The sequence below is a fragment of the Vombatus ursinus genome, unplaced genomic scaffold (genome assembly GCF_900497805.2).
Source record: "Vombatus ursinus unplaced genomic scaffold, bare-nosed wombat genome assembly UNPS02004455.1, whole genome shotgun sequence".
NCBI classification, from domain to species: domain Eukaryota; kingdom Metazoa; phylum Chordata; class Mammalia; order Diprotodontia; family Vombatidae; genus Vombatus; species Vombatus ursinus.
The window spans coordinates 135,915-158,024 of NW_020944233.1; the positions used below are offsets into that span (position 1 = coordinate 135,915).

Sequence of the window (22,110 nt, forward strand, 5' to 3'; positions counted from 1 at the left end):
CTGGACCAGAAGGAGAAGCAGGAGAAAAAGGAGGAGAAGCAGGAGAAGCAGGAGGAGAAGGAGGAGCAAGAGGAGGAGGAGGAGCAGGAGGAGAAGCAGCAGAAGAAGGAAGACCAGGAGGAGGAGGAAGAGCAGGAGAAGAAGCAGGAGCAGGAGGAGAAGCAGGAACAGGAAGAGATTCAAGAGCAAGAGGAGAAGCAGGAGGAGAAGGAGGAGCAGGAAGAGAAGGAAGAGAAGCTGGACCAGGAGGAGAAGCAGGAAAAGGAGGAGAAGCAGGAGGAGAAGCAGGAGAAGGAAGAGCAAGAGGAGGAGAAGCAGCAGCAGGAGGAGGAGGAGGAGCAGGAGGAGAAAGAGGGGCGGTAGGAGCAGGAGGAGGAGGGGGAGCAGCAGAAGCAGGAGGAGAAGCTGGACCAGGAGGAGATGCAGGAGCAGCAGCAGAAGCAGGAGAAGCAGCAGGAGCAGCAGGAGAAGCAGGTGGAGCAGGAGGGGTAAGAGGAGCAGGAGAAGGAGGAATAGAATCAGGAGCAGGAGGACAAGCAATGGGAGGAGCAAAAGCAGGAGCTCCTGCTCCTCCAGCTTCTCCCCCTTCTCCTCCTTCTTCTTCTTTAACTTTCTTGATATTATCCTTGCTTGCCTCCATGCCTCATTGTTAGAACATACTTATGTTTTGGTTTCATGCTTTTATTCTTTTGCAATCTTCTTGAAAGACTTTGCTGATTATGGCTGCACCAACTCCTACAGCCCTCTCTAAGACACCTCTCTCAGGGGCAGGTGAGAGTAGGAATATAACTCCTTCAAGATCCCCTAAGCCTTAATGGAGGCCAATCAAGGCAGGTAAGAAATCATAACCTTACACTCAACTACTTTATCTAGAACAGAGAAGTAATAGCTGGATTGAAAAGGCTCTATGTTTGCCAGTCGTGGGATTAAAGAACTAAATGGAGAAGGAAATTAAAATTTCAAGTTGCAGGAAGACTCCCAAATAAGGTAGGAAGGAATCAAAACCAAGTACCAGCACTAGTTTTCCTACTGTCAAATCACAGCTAAACTTGTAGTTTCTGTTTCAAAAATGACAAACTGAGAAGCCATCATTAAGCCTTATTTACAGGTGCAGCTTAATAGTTTGTTTTATTTGATAACTGGATAAATAGGTAAGTTTAGGTTTGGGTAATTTTCTTTCACTTATATAAGTTATTCAATATCTAGTTTGTTATTAAGGTTATATTTCCTGGGTAACCACAACAATTGTAGCCATTACAAAGCAGAATGTTACATATTCTGAGTTCTAAAAGAGAACATCCTGTGTGTTTCCCCAAAGCTACTTCTGTCTCAGTGTCCAGGTCAAAGTGTGGGCAGAGATATCTGTTGTGGTATTATTCAGAGCAATCACCAAAGTAATCTTTGACTATTTGTATATTTTCAACATTCTGGTAGCTGGTAAGACAATACTTTAATTCACTATGTCAATAATGTAGAAAGGGAGTCAATATTGTTAGCATTATTATAAGTATAAATTTCTTACATAGACTTTCTTTTACTACAATATGGTCAATCCGTCCTGATTTGTCTTTTAGTTAAGTCAATATTAGTCATTTTATTTCTGAGAACTTTATATTTGCTGTGGCTTAGAGGTTTGGTGGTTTAAAAAAATAAAACCTCCTTACAAACTGAGAGTATTTTCTAGTTTATCTTCCCTCTGATATTTGAAAAAAAATCTAAGAACCTACAAAATTCTTTCAATTTAAGCATTCTTTCTGATACTGTTTTTATTAACAGGAGTTAGTAAACTACTTAATAGTGGTACAATAGAATATTGAAGGAAGACCTGAGGTCAAATGTGGTTGAACACTAATTTCATGTGGGCAGCTAGGTGGCACAGTGGAAAAAGCACCGGCCCTGGAGTCAGGAGGACCTGAGTTCAAATGTGGCCTCAGACACACATATAACACTCACTAGCTTGTGTGACTCTGGAACCCCAATTGCTGCACCAAAAAAAAAAAAAGACAAAAAGACCCTGAGCAAGTCACTTAACCTCTGTTTGCAAAATAAGGAATAATAACAGCACCTATCTCCCAGGGTTGTTGTGAAAATCAAATAAGATCTCATTCTCTCAGCTCTCTTAAAGGTCACATTCTTTGAAAGCTTTACTATAGTTTTCACTACTGTCTTCCTTCTTAATTATCTTTATTTACCTATGTTTATGTCATGCCTTCCTGGCAAAATGTTTACAGAATCCCAAACATTCAAAGGAACTTAGGAGAACATCTAATACAATTCATACCTAAATAAGATTTTCCTATATAACTATCACCAGAAAACTAGTCATCCAGTTTAGGCCTATAGCAAGGAACCCAGCCAACCAGTAAACTAACATATCTATCAGGCACTAGAATTTTAAGGATACAAACACAAAAATGAAACAGTCCCTAACCTCAAAGAGTTTACATTCTAACAAGGAAGATACACATACATGTATGTAACATGTATAAATAAAACACATATAGAGTAAACAAATGCTCTCTTAAAGTCTGAGTGAGGTACAAGTAAGGACAAGTCACCAAGAAAGAAAGACCTCAGGTAAAAGGTAACACTGGAGCTGAGCTTTGAAGTTCAAAGATTAAGAAACCGCTACTGTTGTGCCTCTACTCTGCCTTCATGCACATGGTCAGACTGATTTCAGTCCTTAGGGTCTCTGTCTTTGAATGGAGGGGAACTAAAGTCCCTTTTGTCACAATAATTGCCTCATTAGCACCCCAGCAAAGTGACCCTGTAACAATTCCTCAAGGGTAAGGTATTCCCTCATTTCTAAGGCTTTCCCAAAGGATAAAGTAAAAAGGTATTCAAAGTTCAATGTAAATCAGGTATAGGACAGGTGTTCATTTCACACAAAAGAAATACTAAAACAAATTACTCATATACCAATATTGATACAACTTAAAACAAAATTGAGTAACATAATTAGTTTTATAACTATAGTTTACATTTGAACTGGATTAGAACATAGGTATGTTACCTTTCAGCTCACTTCTATATTATCTAATTTATTCATGGTATATATCTGCTAGAAAATGGGTTAGGCTTAAGCTAATACTTTTTTTTTAATTAGACATTTATTTCTCATGAAGAAACTCCCTTTGTGCTCTCAAAGTCATCTCCAGTTCTGAGTAGGTACTCAGGAAAGGAAATGTATTGGGAACTATGAGAATAAAACCAAATTTGCTTACTTGGGCTGATTCTCCATATGAGGGAAATTACGAAGGAAAAGAGCATAGCCAATCCTCACACTTCATCCCATAGGGATTAGAGACAGAATTCATCACTTGAAACTTGGGAGGGCCAAAATGAAAGGGACCAAGCCAGAATTGGCTCTTCCTTGTACTTACATTCTTGTGCTGATACATCAGAAGTAATTAAGAACTTCATTGTGTCCAAATGCTGAGTCACCACATTCTTCAAGTTCCGGAAAGTTTCTAGAATACTGGATGCACATTCCCTGAGATGGCCACTTCAGGTCAGTTCAGTCTTTGCTAAAAAGGAAACTAGGAATTCAAAGAAACAGAGGCAAAGAGGACATAGTCAAGGAAACAGGAAATGGAATAATGTATGTTGGAACAGCATACACACAAACACACACACATATATAGTTATATTGCATATGTGTGACATATACGATATGATATGATATGATGTGTGACATATATGAGACATCACATCTTGAGAAAGCATGTTTGTTGAGTTTGAATCTATATGAAACATTAAAAGGCACATTTAATAATCGTCTTCCCAATTCCAATACCAGCACTTGATCTCCTTTGTCATCTACTTGTTTTGCATCTTTCCATGTCGCACACAGAACCAAAAACATTCACACCATTCTTAACCTGTGGACTTGTTTATCCTTACCTTATTTTTAAACCCAAATTTAAATATTTGTATTAGCACTATATAGTTTTACCTTAATAAATTCACCCCAGGGCTTTAGACTTTTGGAACACTTTGAGATAATTGTCATTTAGCTATGCTTCCTAGTTTGGTGTCAACAATTATTCAACCAATCCATCTGTCAATGAGTGTTCATGAAGTTACTGTTATATGCCGGAAATTATGGGATTATACTTCTACAGAATAACTTAAGAGATTTTGTCACTGTAACTACAGTATTCTACTTTCAGGGGGCAGACTTGACTTAGCCTGCCACCCTATTAAATATAATCACCTGCTAGAGACAGCATGTATCTTGAGAAAAGGTGCAAGAGTCTGGGTCAGGTACCTTGTTCAAGAATTATGAAGCCCCAGTAGATAGAGCACCGGCCCTGGAGTCACAAGGACCCTAGTTCAAATCCAGCCTCAAGCACTTGACATTCACTAACTGTGTGACCCTGGCCAAGTTGCTTAACCCCATTGCTTAGCAAAGTAAAGAAAAAAAAAGAATTACGAAGCCCCATTATTGTTGTTGTTGTTTGTTGTTGTGTTGATTTGTTGTGTTTGACCCTTCATGATTCAATCTGGAGTTTTCCTGGCAAGGATATTGTAGTGGTTTGCCCTTTCCTTCTCTAGCTCATTTTACAGATGAAGAAACTGGAGCAAACAGGGTTGCCTGGTGCACACAGCTAGTAAGGGTCTGAGGCCATATTTGAACTCTAGTGTTCCTGCTTCCAAGCCCAGTGCTCTATCTATTGTTTAATATCTATTAACTCCCCTATTTCTGCCAGTCTTTCCTAATAACATATGCATGTATGTATGTGTGTATGCATACATATATGTGCATGTACATATATACTTATTAACTCACCATCCCAATCTCTGCAGTGGCTCTTCCAAACATTCTCATGTCTCCTAATCCTGTAAAACATCCTCACTTGGCCCTTCCATCCCTGCTACCTATCATCCTGTATCTCTTCTGCCTTTTGTAGCTAAACTCCTTGAAAAGGTAATCTACAACAAATGCTTCTTCTTTCTCTGCTCTCACTGTCTTCTTAACCCTCTCACAACCTGGCTTCTGCCCTTACTTTCTCTAAACCAGATTAATCTCTTACTAAATGGCCTCACATTGTTCTCAATTTGTCCACATTGTTCTTCCTCGGACAAAGATAGTAGGAAGAAACAAGAGTTTGCTTTTCCATTCTTTAGTAAGGGCCTTGTATTTGCTTCATTGTGCCACCTATCTGGCTCCTATGTCTGTATAGGAATCAGATAAAAGTAAGCGAAGGGAAAACTGGGAGGCCTGAGAGTCTCAAAGACTATGCAGTCCTAAACCTTTTAAGACCAGGCAGAAACTGAGGCTCACAGAGAGGATCAGAAGGATACAAGAGTATCAGGATGGGAGGACAGTGGTCAGACTCTCCTTAGTCAACTGCAACACATGATGCAGAAAAGAAAATCTAGAAAAAAGTCATGGTGGAGAAAGCATTCTGGCATTGTGTCACAAAGATCAGGGGCCAGGAGCCAGAGGGCTCAGCTGTTTCAAAACCCTTTGGTGATTCAGAGGCAAAATATGGATTAAGTATAGAACCCAAAGTTAAATTTATAGCTGAGAGTCTGTAGTCATGTGAGAATATGTATTACAGACAATGAAATGTGATACTCACTGATAAAGTTAGGGGGAAAAATTCCTTCCCCCCCCACAAAGAATCATCAAGCAATTAAACAGCTCTTTTTGAATCAAGACAATGAAGGGACAAAACACCAGGGAAAAAAAGTGAGAGACTTCCCACCCCTAGTACTTCACCTTGAACTTCTTTCGTGGATATGTTTAGATTAATATATCATTTCTTAAAACTGAAAACTTGGCCTCTCATCCTTGTAATTGGTGGCTGTCTTTAGTCCCAGGGACAACAAGAAAAGTCATAAGGAAATTGATTTTTCCATAATAATTCAGTGCCTTAAGAGTCAGGACTCCTGGATGGATTTGAAAAGTCTGTGTAGATCTAATGGAAATGCAATTTACTTACTAGCTTTTGTTCTGGAAAAACCAAAATCAAATTAGAATTGTTTCAGTGTTCTCTAACTCAGATCTCATCACGTTTATTGTAGGACAGATTCCTGTTTATCTATCAAATGTTCACATCCCCTACCCCCAACCTCTCAAACAAACAAACAAACAGACCCTGAAAAGCATCTTGTTCACTGCTATTTGGCCAGAATCTGAAGTTGGAATTAACTGATCAGAAAAATCTGTTATACTCAGCACCCTGAAGATGGACACAGTTTATGAAGGTACTGATGAAGAAGGTGATATTCCGACTCTGGAGGAAGGAACAATACGTGGCACCAGTCCCCAGGTTACATTCCCATTTAGCATTCTATTTTCCACATTCCTCTACTGTGGTGAGGTTGCTTCTGCTATCTACATGATTGATATATATAGAAAAAGTAATGACAGGTTCTGGACGGTATTTACATCCATCTTCTGCTTTGGTGGATCTATTATGGACCAACTGACTCTAATAGTTGTTCATAAGGACTTATCCAAGAATAAACCTCTAGTGCTATTCATGCACTTTCTACTTATGGGACCTATTGTTAGGTAAGCAACTTTAAAAATTTCTCTTTACTACACTTGTCAAAAACACACACATATATATATATAGCCACATACTTTTAATATTGACTCTACTTCCCTTTAGTGCCATTTTATCCAGTTTACGTTCCAGTAAGGGGGAAAAAAGATTGAGAAATGCCTTGAGTTTATTTTGTCCAAGAAACAGATGATGGCTGCAATGATTTTAGATGTTTAGTTTCTTAGCCTGAAAGATAGAATAATTAGGGGGATCATAAACGCTTGTCATGAAGTGTTTAGGATTAGATTTATTTGGTTTGGTCAAAAAGGGAAGACTTAGGAATAACACATAGAAGTTGTACAGAGGCAAGTTTTGCCTTGATGTGATTTTTTAAAAATCTCAAAAAATTTGTGAGTGGAATAGATATTGTCATGAAGGAAGAGGTTACTATTGACCATTGTTGTGTCATCATATTTATTTTATACTCACCTAATCCTTTAAAGTTTATATAGTGTTTTACATGAATTATATCATTTGATTATCTCAAGAGTCCTGTGAGGTTAATACTTTAAGTATTCCCATTTTACCATTAAGTAAATCGAGGTTCTGAACAGGTAAGTGACTTGATCCTAGTTTTTCATATATTAAGCATCAGCATCCAAATCCAGGATTCTTTTTTCCTAGGCTTTTTAAAATTCAGTTTTATGTTGTTTTGTTATACTTTAAGGTTCAAACTGTCTCCCTCCCTCCTTCCCCATCCCACATTTGAGAAAGCCACCATTTGATGAAGATTTATAAACACATGTAAAACCATACTATGCATACTTCTATTTATCAGTTCTTTCTCTGGAGATGAAAAGCATCTTCTTTCGTAGGTCCTTTATATTTGAGTTTTTAGATAGAATAATTTGGTTGTTAACAATCATTCTTCGAACAACATTGCTATTACTATATGCAACATTCTCTTGGCTCTCTTTTCATTTTTTCATGCAAATTTTTCCATGATTTTCTAGAATCAACTAGCGCATCATTTCTCACAGCATACTAGTATCCCACAAATCCAGAATTCTATCCATTGTCTATGCTGTGTTTTTTGGGGGATAGAGGAGGGGAGTTGTAGGGGACAAGAGGAAGGGGAAGGTTGAAGGGGGAGTGTCTAGAATCTACTGTCTATTTTCAAACCACTAAAATCAAAACAATTTCAGCTTGTGGCATGCTAAAATTTATGTATGTATGGGACACCCATTTGGAGAAATGGGTCTGAATTTCAGGAGAGAATAAATATCTGGAGACATTATCTGTATCAAGCTAATATTTGAAGTTGTGTCAGTAGTTAAGATTATGAAAGAATGAAAATAAAAGGTAGTAGACGCAGATTATATCTAAAACAAATGGATAATGGAAAAGTGGTAGGATGGTACATAGCACATTATGTATCGAGAGGTTGCTGGATGGATAATACAAAGCACATTCATGAAACTTAAGTGTCCTCAGTGAAAATAAGCTTTCTCTGCCTGCTTTTATAGAGTTTCAGGCAGGAAGAAAATAATAAAATTACAACTCCATTTTTACTGAACTGCCACTACCTAAAGACAAATTAGTTCTTCTATATAGCTTTGTATTTCCATAAGACTTAACAATAACTTTCACGAAAAAGAATATTCGTAAGTATCTAGGATTCATAAGGTTAATAGATTATTACATAAAGGTAGTTATAAAAGTAGCATTTTCATCTATTCAAATACGTCAAAGAGAAACTTTAATTAGATTCCCATGATGGTTTGCTCTAACAGATGTTTGGAGGCTGTTTTTATTTATCTTCAGTTGTTGAAGAAACAGTACGAAAAAGAGGAAACCTGTATCAATACAACACGAAGAAAGATACTCCAAAACAGCAGCAAAGGGACACTGGAATGGGAGATTGCTCACTTAATACAGATACTATACATGCACTATAATGCCTTCAAATGTATGGCATTGATCCAGGCCTTCCTTGGGTCAGTGCCACAACTAACTTATCAGTTATATGTCACCTTTACAGCACGTGAACTTCCCCTGGGTAGAGGTAAGTTGTGTTAACTGAGTCCTAGGATACAGGAAACTTGAGTGTCTTATCATTATTATTGCTTAATGACAGGATGACCCAAAAAATCGGACCTTTATTCAAACTCACGGATCTAACATGCAGTGTTATAGATGATGCAGAACATGCATCATAGAACATGCAGTGATAGAATGCAGTGTCTATCTCCAGTTGATCTGATCTACATATTGCCATTGGACCCACATAGCTCCAGAAGAGAGAGTGAGGCTGATGATTTTGCACAGCCCTCCCTCACTTAAGTCCTATTCACTTACAAATCATGGCATCACCTTCCTGATGCCATGGCCCTCTTCAAGAACAAAGCATAAACAATAACAACAAGAAGATAAAGTGCAGAACATAAACAGATTACCCCTTCAGTCAAGGTGGTCTCTCCTTTGTATACATTCATCTAAAGATTTCCCAAAAACAATCTACCATCGCTGATTGTTCTAGAACAAGCTATCATATCACAATACATGTTAACAGTCACAATCATTCTAGAAAAAACAGACCTTTTTAAACCACAAAATGAACAGGTAGTTCTTACTGCAGAGATGTCACAGAAAATGAGGACTAAGAAAAGGCCTTTGAATCTTGCAACTAAGATGTCACTGGTAACTTTGGAGAGAACCAATTAGGTGGAATCATCATTCTTTTCTGTTTCTCTTACAGCTGTGCTGATGACCTTTGCCCTGATTTCTACTACCTATGGGGCTATCCTCTGTAATGTATTGGCCATCCAAATCAAGTATGATGACTATAAGATGAACCTACAGGCTCTAGAATTCATCTGTATCACCATCTGGCGTTGCCTGGAGATAACCTCACGCCTCGTAATACTGGTGCTCTTCTCTGCATCCTTAAAATTGAGAGCTGTGCCCTTCATGTTAGGTGTTTTGATGGTTCTCCTATTGGAGCCCTGGGTTGAATTTTGGAGAAGTGGTGCAAAGTTTCCTAGCAATACTGAAAAAAATATTAGCCGAGTGAGCACTCTTGCCATGCTTATGTTAATCACTATTCTATATGCTGGCATCAACTTCTCCTGCTGGTCAGCAGTGAGGCTGCGGTTGGCTGATAGAGAATTAATTGATAAATCACAGAACTGGGGTCACATGGCTCTACACTATAGTCTTCGACTAATAGAAAATGTGATCATGGTAGTGGTGTTTAGATTGCAAGGGGGGAAAGCAATAGTGTATTGCTGTGACTCACTAATTGCCCTACAACTCATCATAACCTACCTGTTATCCATTGGTTTCATGCTACTCTTCCATCAGTATTTGCATCCAAGGTGGTCAGACAAAGCATTACCAGAATATGCTGAAACTCAGCCTGAAGCAATGTAATACTGCTATAAACATTTGTAAAAACTGAATATTAAAATTAAAGAAAAACACAAATATCTGACAATTTGCTGGTTTCATTAGATAAGAGTTGGGCTAGTTTAATAAATAATGCAATAAAAAGTCAATAAAGATAAGAGATCTCTAGCTACCCTTTCACCAAAGAATACTAAACAAGTATTTCTGAGATTTGTACATTTGGCTGTTCCTAAGATATTTTGTACAACTTTCTTTTTTCTTTTTTAAAAATAAGATTTTCTTGGGGGCAGCTAGGTGGCGCAGTGGATAGAGCACCAGCCCTGAAGTCAGGAGGACCTGAGTTCAAATTTGACCTCAGACCAAACACTTGACACTAGCTGTGTGACCCTGGGCAAGTCACTTAACCTCCAATTGCCTAAAAAAAAAAAAAAAAGATTTTCTTTATACTCTGCTTCTTGCATCACCACAGTTATCCTAAGTAATCTTTCTTGTCACCCTCCCAGAGCCATGGTTTGATATATTGAATAAAGTCTGAAAACATGTGCAACGTTGAATACCTGTAGAACTCCGAACTCCACAAAGGGGTAGGTGGGGTTGTCTCTCTCCTCTAAAGTCCTGTTTGATATTTATAATTTTCTTACAATTTACTTTTGAGCTTTTGGTGTGTAGTTGTTATTTCCATTTATATTGTTGTAATCATTACTGTGTTATTTTTTCTTGGCTCTGCTTGGCTTACTTACTTACACTGCTATACTCATCACACATCATTCCTTCCATTACATTAATAAATCACAATTTATTGGCCATTCCCCAACTGATGGACATCTACTTTGTTTCCAGTTCTTAGCTATCACAAAAAGTGCTGCTATGAAGCATATGAGGGGCTTTTTTTCTCATTAGTATTGATGGCTTCCTTGGTGTATCATTTCAGTAATGGAGTCTCAGGTTCAAAGGGCCTGGCTATTTTAGTCACTTTTTTTGGTGTATAATTCTAAATTGCTTTCCAAAATGGTTGTACCATTTCACTGCTCTAAGTACAATGTATTAGTGTGTCTATTCTTCTACAAGTCCTCCAATATTAACTATTACATTTTTCTGTCATTTTTTCCAGTTTGGACAGTGTGAGTTGAAACCTCAAAGTCATTTTTATGTGTATTTTTCTTACTATTAGTGATTTAGAGCATTTTAAAAAGTCTATCTGTGAAGATTTGCAGTTCCTCTTTTGAGAATTATTCATATTCTTAAGGTCCAGCACTTGGGGTTTTCTTGGCAATGATACTAGAGTGATTTGCCATTTCCTTCTCTAGTGTGTCCACATTTTACAAATGAGGAACTGAGGCAGACAGGGTTAAGTGACCTGCCCAGGGTCACACACCAAGTTAAGTGTTTGAGTCAGATTGGAACTCAGGAAGCTGAGTTTTCCTTACTTCAGGCCCAGCATTCTATCCATTGTGTCACCTACCTGCCCCATTTTATCAATTGGAGAATGGCTATTAGTGAGGTATTATACATATGCACATATATCTGCATATACATATATACACACATATATGTGTGTCTGTGTGTGTATATATACATTGTGAAAAATGATTTTTCTTAGTAATCGTTATCTTGGAAACTCGGAGCTACCCATCCCACTGTTTTCAAGATTCAATCTTTCTGAATGAATCTATTCCTGCTCAGTGTGTTGCCTTGTCTGCGCAAATGTTGATTCCTTCTTATTGTCAAGACAGATGATATGGAAATTGATGTCTCTTTGACTAGGATCTAGTGACCTGGGTCATGTATCCAAAAGACCCTCATTTTAATATAGCTCATCTCCCAGAGTTCATTGGCTTCTTTTGGGGACACACCTACTCTTTGAAAAGCATATAACCCATACCCCCAAAAAATCTTGGGGGGCTCAATTCTGTTCCGAACTCCTATGCAATCAATGCATGTCAAGCCAGCTTGAGAGAAATTAAACCAGGGACACACACACCCTGACTTCACTTATCTCTTACAGCAGGTTCTGTTTCAAATTGGGGGTTGTGAGATTCCTGGGGTTTCACATTAATGGTACCATGACACAGATTTGGACTTGGATTTTGGGGGTACAGACTTTTCACCCCAACAGAGCTGAGTCTGGGCACTCACAGGACTTCTCTCCTGAAATCCCAGCCCTGAAGGATGAATAAATCATCCCCCAAATCCTTGCTCTTTATCTGTTGGACAACACTGGCCAAGGTGGGATACCAGAATAAAGAAGATAGTAAGTAATGGAATCAAAAAGCAGGGGGAAATACAGCTCTCTTGTTGTGTCCTTGGACTGGCCTTAATGTGTGCTGAGAAACAGGGTATCTTGCTATTTTGATCTGAATTCATTCCATGACCTAGCAAAGGTTGAAGTATTTGAACTTATCAAATGTGTATGATTTAATTCCTGAAGTGTCTTGTTCTTTCAGATTGAGTTTGGTTAGAGGAGGATAAATAAGCTTAAGAAACAGAGATGCAAATCTATTAGAGTAGTAACTTATGATCGTAATGGAAATTTTATTTTACTCATGATGGTATTCAATCAGGAATTAGAACATGTGTAGGAATGCATGCAAACTACTTAAGGCTGTCATGTCAGACCCATGATGCCAGCAACCCTGGGCGGGTGAGGGGGCTTCTATGAACTGCATCTATAAACTGCACAGGGTGCTCTCATGGTAAAATCAGGAGAACTGAGAACAACTTTTCTGCATGAGCTGAGGTAGGATTTTCCTGACTCAATTTTCCCACCATGACACCTGGCCATATTTTAAATCTGGCTCAATGCAGATGGCCATCTATGTAACATAAGTCTTGAATGGACATAAAGTGAGGAACACATTGTTCCCTTACTTTGGTTACATCCTATTCTTTCATTACAAATTTCTATAATCAAAAATTTGTACACACTATTAAACCTATTAAATAACAGATGGAGGCTGGAACATCTGAGGTTACTATGGTATGATGCAAGTGTAAGATTGAGCTACTTGGCCTAGAAAGTTAGAATTATGTATTTAGCTTTCACATCTGTTACTAGTATATATTCCTGTGTAAGTCAGGGTCCTTTAATTCCTCATAATGGTATGGGGATAATTCAGTCAATGGTTTGTGAAACCAGGATATTATTCTGTTAAAATTAGTTAAATTTAAAGAAAAATGGCTCACAGTCTATCTAAATGCCTTAAATGAAGCATCCACTTTAATTAAGGGTTATTTGAACATGACCAGAAGTTGGAATTGTTTCATTGATATGCAATGTTTTAAAATTGATCACTCTGTGTATTATGTATGTATCTGAGTCTTTATCTTTATGTACCCCGGTAGGTAACTAAATATGATTTTTGAGAGACAGACAGATATGTGAGTTTGTGAGGTCTGAAGGATATAGGATTACTAGGAGAAGTAGGCTATGTCAGTAGCAAGAGTTCTGCATCCTAAAAGACAACTGCCAAAAAAACAAAAACAACAACAAAAAGAAGCCCAAACTTTGCCATTTTGCCAGCAGACAAGTACCCAGAGTGTCAAAGTAGAACGTCTAATAAGTAGTCCTGCAATTATGAGCCATGACTAAAATTATTTCTGGGAGGTGTAAACAAGCATAAGAAAAGGGAATCCCCTAAATTCTGTGTTACCAAAGGCAGGAACTTGAACGTTAATCACACCACCACCTCTCCACACACACATGGAGTTTTGTAGAATGTTGATGCATCAAGTGAAGAACTGTTCAGTTACGCGTTCTTTCCATTTAAGAATACATGGTGCAAACAGGACTTGAGGTACATCCCCTTCTTTTCTATTCCCATTCTCACGGCTCTCTAGTAACTCTGGCTCCCCTAATGTAATTCTGGTTGTGCTAGTAATCAATTCCAAATGGCAATGAAGTACTACATGTGATGAGAGCCCAAGAAGAGGTGCGGTAATGATGCACTGTTTTCCAAAAGCATCGTCTCTTTACGTTACTGGTCCTTTCCTTTCCTCTCCTCTCTTTTCCTTTTCTCCTTCCTCTCCCTCTCTCCACATATGGTATTATACATACCTTTACCTCTGCCCAAAGGAATGTAAATTTTGATCTCTGAAACCTTGCAAGATATCTTGGGGTTTATGGACTGCATTTCTTTCTTGAGGACCCAGGCCTTAATCCCAATTCACCTTGGCTCTCATTGACTAGACAATAGGTCCCAGCCCAAGCCTCACTTAGTGGTCATTTAGGCCCAGATGGGTCAGAGTGAGTGTAAACAGTAGTTGTTTCTGTTTTGCCCAGAAACTCTGAGGGTCTTCCCCTCCCAAACTGATTTGTTTTTTTGACTGGGTAAAAGAGGCCATTCCTTGTCTCATTTCTTACCTAGCCTTAATCACCAAAAGGGCCAAGGTCTCCCAATGCATCTGGGCCATTTCCAGCTGTCTTGATTTATATCTGGCATTGAACCCAGATGGCTCCAGAGGAGAAAGCGAGGCTGGGGACTTTGCACAGCCCTCTCTCACTTAAATCCAATTCACTTGCACATCATGGCATCACCTTCTTGACATCCTGGTGCTCTTTGAGAAAGGACAAACAACAACTACCACCACCACTCTTGTCAACCTGTCACATTTCTACCAATAACTCTTTGACAGACGGTTTCCTTTTTTAGGAAAAATAAGACTCCCCAAATAAACTATATTATAAATCAGCCCAAGAAGATTTGTTTTGCTGGGAGAAAAAGGAAACTCCCCAATGTGACAATGATCATCGATGGCAGAGAAGGTTGTTTTTTATGTTTTTTCTTATTTTCTATTTTCCCTGAAAAGATGACTGATCCCTACACTGGAAAGGGCAGAATAAAACTAAATTTTAAATAGATTAGACAACAGACTATCATTCCAACAAGGTGGTAGGGTTACACTGTTGTACACCAAAAGAACTGGCAGGTGTGATTACTGAGCCACAGTCAGCAATATATGAATGCTATGGAGAATGGGAGAGGTCCCCAAGGCTGAATGAGAGCAAACATCCCAATTTTCAAAAAAGGAAAAAAAAACAGACTGTAAAACTTTGGCCAGTAGTTTAAACTGAGATTCCTGAGAAAATCCCAGAAGTCTAGAGGAATAACAGTAGCAATAATTATAGGGCCATCCTAGCTTTATGATCAAGTCATGCCATGACATGTTAAATTCATGTTTTCTAAGCAGACAGAAAAGGGAACACTGTATAGTTTACCTATATTTTAACAAAGCATTTGGTAATGTATCTCATACTGCTCTTGTTCAGGTATACAGCCTTCATTAACATAATTAGGCTGATTCAATGGCTACTTACAGGGTTGCCATAAACCCTGTCCAATGGTAACATAGTGGGAGATGTCCAGTGGAATACCCCAAAGGGATATGGTTAGCTACATGTCATTTAATATGTTTTGCATGATTTGCAATCTCATCAAACATTCAAAAGTCTCAATGATGGACAACTTACGATCACAAAAGAAAGCACTGGGCTGAATTCACTAAGATGAAATTAATAGCTATGAGTGCAATCTCTTTCACTTGGACTCAAACAAATTCAAGATAAGGTACACACACAGAGCTTTTTGTTTGAAAATGACCTGGGGTTCTAATGGACAGTAAATGAGTTAGCAACAGAACAGCCAAAAAAGTTCATGGAATCTTGTGCTGGACTAAAAAAAAGGTAACTTTCACTGTGCCCTGTTACTAAGTTTGTCTGAATAGTGTCCTTAATTCTTGATGCCAGAGTTTATGAGGAACACTAATAAGCTAAAGAGCTATCAGACAACAGATAGGACAAATGGCCTTGAGACTTGTTATTTGAATAGCTAAAGAAAACTGGGAGCAGGGGCAGCTAGGCGGCACAGTGGATACAGCACCAGCCCTGAAGTCAGGAGGACCTGAATTCAAATCCAACCTCACACCAAACACTTGACTCTTACTAGCTGAGTGACTCTGGGAAAGTCACTTAACCCCAATTGCCCCTCCCCAAAAAAACTAGGAGTGATTAACCTGGAGAGAAGATATTAAGAGCTGTCCTAAAACAGATTAAACTTGTCGGGTCTCTAGTCAAGTGCAATTAAGTGCAAGTTGCCTTTCTGTCCCATTGCCTTTCTATACTAGATGATTTCTCTTCACCAAATGACATAGATAAGGGCTTCATGACCCCACCAACTTTTCTGGATGCTCTAGGATGCTAAGCAATAGAAGTTGCCTAAGATAACAGGGCACCATTTTTAGAAGAGAAAAAGGGAAAGCAGCTGTTTCTTTCAGTTTTCCTACAAGCAATGTGAGATTCAATTCATCTCTTGACACTAGTTACATGAGCTTCTCTCCCTCTCCCCACCCCCACCAAGACTATTCCTGGTCAATCTCTGAAAACAGACTAACCCAAGCAAAATATTTTTCCTCAGAGTTAAGAGAACAATAGTTTAAGCTTGTCTTCTAAAGAGTGACCTTATGTCACAGAGAACATGGGGTCCATAGTTGGATCTGGACTACTTAGCCCAAAGAGGGACTGCTAGGGGAAAAGGAAGCATCCAAGACATGGTTCCCAAACTTGGGGTTCTATGTCCCTCATCTAGAATCCCTCCTTTCCTGATGCTCAAGGGTATAAGAAAAGAGGTTTATCCTCTCATACTGGGCATAAAAAGAGAGGCATCCAACCAGGGCTCCAACAGCATGAAAGCCCTGGTGATCTGTCAACTCTGGATGGTGTGGTTAGGTGTTTGGGCCAATTCCACTTCATTAAAACCATTAGTAGGGGCAACTAGCTGGCACTGGTCTTGAAATCAGGAGGATCTGAATTCAAATCTCGCCTCAGACCAAACACTTGACACTTACTAGCTGTATGGCCCTGGGCAAGTTACTTAACCCCAATAGCCTTTAAAAAAAAAAAATTAACAGTGGAATTCCAAGTAATGTGAATTTTCAACAAGGGAGAGAGAAGTTTTATATTCATCAGCTTCCTCTTCTTACAGTTGCATAAATACAATGCCTCCGAATGCTTCCCTTCAATGAAAATCAACTTTTTAGGCAAGGAAATCAGCTCTAACAAAGCCAGGTTAGGAAAATAAAAAAGTATGAGCATTTGGAATTTTCTAGTCTTTCTGTAAATTCAAACTCTTTTATTGTACAGATAGAAAAACAAGGGCCTAGAAAACAAGGGTGGACACACTGAAGGTCAAACTGTGAGAGGGTGGCAGAGCAAGGCAAGAAATGAAGTTTCCTAATTGTCATTCTGGGGCTCTGTCCCAAAATTACATGTTGGAACCTAACCTTGCTTTCCTCTCCCCTACAAACCTTCCCTTAATTATACCCTAACATCCAGAAAAGCACTAAGGTGGTAATAACAAACAAATATCAAACAAATAAACAAACAAAAACCCCTTTTCTTTTATTCCTAACATGAGGAAAATAATAAAATTAAATTAAAATAGGAAATCTCAAGAACAAAGAGTTTCCTGTGGGTTTTGGGGGGTAGTGGTGGGCCACCATTTCTTTGAACAAATAATCACATTCCAGTAATAGGTATTTTTCACTTGTACAAGATACGAATAACCCAGAATTAGGTAAACACATAAAGAAAGAACGAGAAAGATAGAGAGGCGAGAGGTAGGAGGAAGAGCTGACAGCAAGGTGGCTTGCTTCATTACTAAAGAGGATTTCTTATAAACCTCCCATGACTGAAAGTCATGAAAAAGAGCATTCCTCTTCCTTACTTCTTCCCTGGGTAGATGAGATAGGAGTTTTGAAAAAAAAATGGGACACAGAGTTAGAGAGATAAAGACAATAGTAGGTAGAGAAAAAAGAATGTAAAAGGTAAAAGGATGGGAAGGGAAATTAGGTATAAGCCTTACTGGGCCCTGTGGGAGAGGAACACTTACAAAGCTTTGCACAGCCCTTGGCCCAGTTTAGTATTCTCCCCTAGCTATAATTTCTCTCCTCATCCCTGCAATAGTAATGGCTTTGCCAAAGCAAGGAATGGAGAAGCAAACCAAAACAGAATGGTTTCAGGGGAACTGAATCCAAAAGACCTCAGTGCTATGCCAAGGTGCTGAGGTCTAAACATTGGATGAACCATGGGACCAGAAATACAAATGAAAAGGTAGAGGGAGGGACTGTAGCTATCTGAGCCATCCTTATTCCCCATTTTTATCACCGTGCCCTGATGTGGGCTTGGCAGGGCGGGAAGGAAGTGGGAGACAACAAAGATGGTGAAAGGGGTTAAGATGGTAGTCATCTGGTTACAGGATGTCACAAATCCTGCTTCGAAGAACAAAGAGAAAGACAAGGGGAAGTGGGCAACAGGCAGATGCCAGAGGGACAATTAGTTGATTTAATCCCCCAACTCCCTGGCCTCACCTCTACATTATGCTGGCTCTGACTAGGACTATCACTCTCCTTGATCAGCCTAGCTGCAGAGACAGCAACACCACCAGGAAGTCCCATGCCCCTGTCCTCTTCATGATCCTTCATAGTTTCTTCACCCACTGCCACTCTGGCCCGTGTTCTCTTTGGCTCCAGCTGTTCCCGGGATGCATCCTTGAGTTCACCACTCTTCTCTGTCTTCAGACGATGCCGTTTCTCTAGTGCTCGACCCCGAATTCGGGTTCCACCCTGCTCTGCCTTCTCCAGCTGGGGATTAACAGGTAAAGAGAAGGCATACAGCTCAGATAACACAAACATTTTGCAATCTCTGAAACCAACCCTCAACCCTCAAAGCAACCTCACCTCAAGTAATGTGCGGAGCCGTGTCAAATCCGGAGGACGGCCAGCCTGCAACAACTGCCAGATGCTATGGTTCTCATCCAGTGTCACCTCAAGCAGGTCACCCTCTATCATCAGCTCCTCCAATGGAGCCCGTGCTGCCTCAGGCAACTCCAGCACTGGGCCTTTCAGCTGTGGCAGCAGTGATAACAGCATATCTAGGTCTGTAAAACCCACGAATGTAAACAACGTTCAGTTTGCAGATAAAGATTTAAGAACCCCAGAATCCCTCAAACAGACAGGGACTCTTTTTCTGTCTCCATCCCTCTTCCTCCCCCCACATATTCCTTGATTTCCTACCTGAGAATCCCCCAGGGCTGGTCTTCTTGAGCTTTATAGTGCCATCACCACTGTCCAAAGATACCTGGGATAGTGACCAGAATAGGAGGAAAGAGTGAGAGAAGCATACAGATTCATTCCTACCTTCTATTCCAAAATCTTATCCAAGGAAATCTCTCCTGACTCCTTTCACAACTGACAACTCTCCTGAGACAAGGAACACAGCTTGGAATAAACAGGGCACTCTGAACATGATTCTTACCTTGGTTTCATTGCTGATGTTCTCTCTCAGTGGAACCGGTGCTGGGGTAAAAAGCTGGGCGCAAGTAGCCCCAGGTGGAGGTCCAGTTGGCTGCTGAAGCCATTGCCGTAATTCAGCTAGGCGAGCCAGGAGCACTGCCACATCATGGGAGGCCAAGGCCTGGCGTGCTCGACCCTGCCAGCCAATAGCTCGCTCTGTGAGACACTGTAGGGCCTCCCCCTCAGGTAACCGTACAGGCAACTTCTGCAAAGCCACCAGAAGAGCTAGAATAGTCTCCAGGCGAGGGCGGCGGGAGCGCATGCAAAGTGGGCACAAGAATTTTGTATCCCACTCCCACCAAGCCAGGGGAACTGGGGAGATAGGATTCAGTGGCCGGGGTACACCGGGTCGAGGGGCTGATACACATTTCCCATGGAACCAATCCTGGCACAGATCACACTGGATAGCCCCCTCACCCACTGGTGCCCGCCCACACAAACAAGATGAGGGTGTGACATCATCAGATATAAGTGCTGATGGGCAAGGCTTGGTCATGTTGGCATGACGAAGATGAAGGATGCCTTCTTTTTCCTTCAGTTCACCCTCCTTGAAAGCCAAAATCTGCACCAAGGAAAGACATTACAGTCCATTTTAGGGAGCCCAAGCCTCATTACAACCAAATGTTGCCTTGTGTCAGGCACTGTATTCTAACTCTAACACAGGAAACAGTGACTTATGTAACATAACATTAGAAACATCTGTTCTTGTCAGAGGAAACCTATTTGTTGCTTATCTTGGGTGCATACATAGAGAAATAAAAACCCTGGCCCTCTGTTGTGAAGATGTATAAACGTCAACTTTTGATGTTGCCAGGGGAACCCTGAGTTGAAACCTAAGTCAAAAACAGTGATTTTTGTGACTAAAATACTAAGGACCTGTTGTTTACATGTGTTTAGGATCCTAGAATTCAGAGCTACAGAGAAATTCTTAAGTTAAATTCTGTCACTGTGCTGATGGGAAAATCATGAAGCAGAAAAAGTTAGGGAATAGAAAAAGGTAATCCTCTTGTTATTAAAAAAACAACAACAGGGGCAGCTAAGTGGCGCAGAGGATAGAACACCAAACCTGGATTCAGGAGGACCTGAGTTCAAATCCAGCCTCAGACAAATAATACTGACTAGCTGTATGACCCTGGGCAAGTCACTCAACCCCACCGCCTACCCAAAACAAACAAAAAAACAGAAACAAACAAAAAAAACCAATAACAACAACAATAAAAAACATAGGGAGACAGACTTGCTCAAAGAGGGAAAAAGGGTACACAGGAGAACTTGAACCCCAAATCTCAATTCCTAGCCCAAAGTTCTTTTCCCAGTTAAATTATTCCTTTTTAAATGGTAGATAAGGTTACGTCTAGCCCCTCCTGGGACTTTAAGGTAGCTTAAAGTAACAAGGTAGCTATACAAGCCTCACCACTGAGCCCGGATCTCTGAGGTCTTGGGCTGAGAGACCCAAAAGTTCTGTGTCTGACTTGTATAGTCCCAGCTCCTTTTCTTTCCACCGGTTCCGTTTCGTAGTATCTGAGCCAGCATCTGCACACGGACACAATACCTGATGGACAGGGATGGAGATGAGTGGTTTAAAGTACAGAGAAACCGTGTGCCCAATCACAAAGTAGGAATTGAAGAAGAAAAGTAGGAGGAATTACAGGGAGGATTAAGGTTAATGGTTACAGGAAAAAAAGATAACAGAATGTTAAAGCTCACCTCAAGAAGAGTGTAGCAGGAATTCTTTTTGAGGAAAGTCTTGGAAGCCTTCTCCCTCCAGGAGTGAGCTGTAAGCACTTGTAGTTCCAGTTGCTTCAACTCCTCTAGCCCAACAGGGAGATCTCGGCCCACAGCTACTAATCCCTCTAAGTCATCCAGGCAAGGATAGTGGTCACCATTCTAGGAGAGGATGGAGGACTTAGTTCTCCTAAGAGAAAAAAAAATGCCTGCCCATTTTCCTAGTCTCAACCCTTTCTTCTAAGGATGACCCTTCTAACCCCTTCTTGTAAGGGTGAATGAACAAAAGACTCCTAATTCTCTATCCTTGGCTTTATGTCTTTAAAATCTTGGGTACTTTACAGTCCTTTCCTCAGGACATTCAGCAAGTTTCTCAAATTCAGTATGTCCCACCTTCCCATATGTCCTGGACCGCATCCTCAAAACTAGATCTTTGCCTGTCTTTTCACCATGCCTTCACTTAAATCACTCACCACTTCTCAATACACCTAAGTCCTCTGTTCATTCTGTTCCTGCTTGAACTATGACTCCATCATCCTCAACTGCCTCTGCACTTACCTCTTCCTGAAGCAGCAGCCAGGTGGCACAGTAGATGGAGTACTAGGCTTGGAGTCAGAAAGACTTCAGTTCAAATCTTGACTCACTTAACTGCCCCAAGGTAAGGGGAACTTGGACAAGTCACTTAAGCTCTGTCTGTCTCAGCTCCCTCCTCTTTAAAAAGGGGAAAATACTTTTCTCCTCACATTAAGAAGCTGTAACTACGGTTTCTATTTAGTTCAGACATCACCTCACAACAAGGCCTCCCTGCCTGTTCCCTCACCTCAAGGCAGGAGGGTTGGGATACTCTACATTGCCACTTCTGGATTCACCATCCCTCAGGATCCTCTCTTTCTTGAATTTCATGCTAATCCTATCTACAACCCAATCAAAATCCTGGTAGTTGTTTTCTACAGACTCCCAGGTCACTCACCCCTTTCTTTCACGATGAGTTTAATAACTAGTTCACAGTTTCTGTCTCCTCCCAACTCCTGTCCTCATACTAGGGGATTTCATCATACTCGCCGATTCTCCCTTGAATACCCTAACCCCTCAGCTCTTCAATCTACTTATCCCCCTGGAACAACTCCTCCAC

General features: G+C 40.2%; 2 protein-coding genes across 5 annotated transcripts; one reads left to right on the top strand and one right to left on the bottom strand.

The window, feature by feature from the left end:
- The first annotated feature begins 443 nt into the window (after positions 1-443).
- LOC114023757 (XK-related protein 2-like) lies at positions 444-9,993 on the top strand. 4 transcript variants are annotated; one of them, XM_027836593.1, is made up of 5 exons: positions 444-488; positions 708-834; positions 6,188-6,526; positions 8,294-8,565; positions 9,259-9,993. In XM_027836593.1, the coding sequence occupies exons 2-5, from the start codon at positions 815-817 to the stop codon at positions 9,930-9,932; spliced, it is 1,305 nt and encodes a 434-aa protein (XP_027692394.1). In that variant the 5' UTR covers positions 444-488; positions 708-814; the 3' UTR covers positions 9,933-9,993. The 4 variants fall into 4 exon arrangements, with proteins under 4 accessions (XP_027692394.1, XP_027692408.1, XP_027692401.1 ...); XM_027836607.1 differs by lacking the exon at positions 708-834 and having other exon boundaries at positions 445-488; positions 6,034-6,526; XM_027836600.1 differs by lacking the exon at positions 444-488 and having other exon boundaries at positions 516-834; positions 6,034-6,526.
- A 292-nt stretch (positions 9,994-10,285) lies between these two features.
- Positions 10,286-21,395, bottom strand: LOC114023749 (lysine-specific demethylase 5C-like). The gene is made up of 8 exons (XM_027836574.1): positions 21,321-21,395; positions 20,961-21,140; positions 20,668-20,805; positions 19,216-19,815; positions 18,975-19,038; positions 18,639-18,838; positions 18,270-18,542; positions 10,286-10,323 (listed from the first exon to the last, which is right to left on the bottom strand). Exons 1-8 carry the CDS (start codon positions 21,393-21,395, stop codon positions 10,309-10,311), a joined length of 1,545 nt encoding a protein of 514 aa, XP_027692375.1. The 3' UTR covers positions 10,286-10,308.
- Positions 21,396-22,110: the final 715 nt, after the last annotated feature.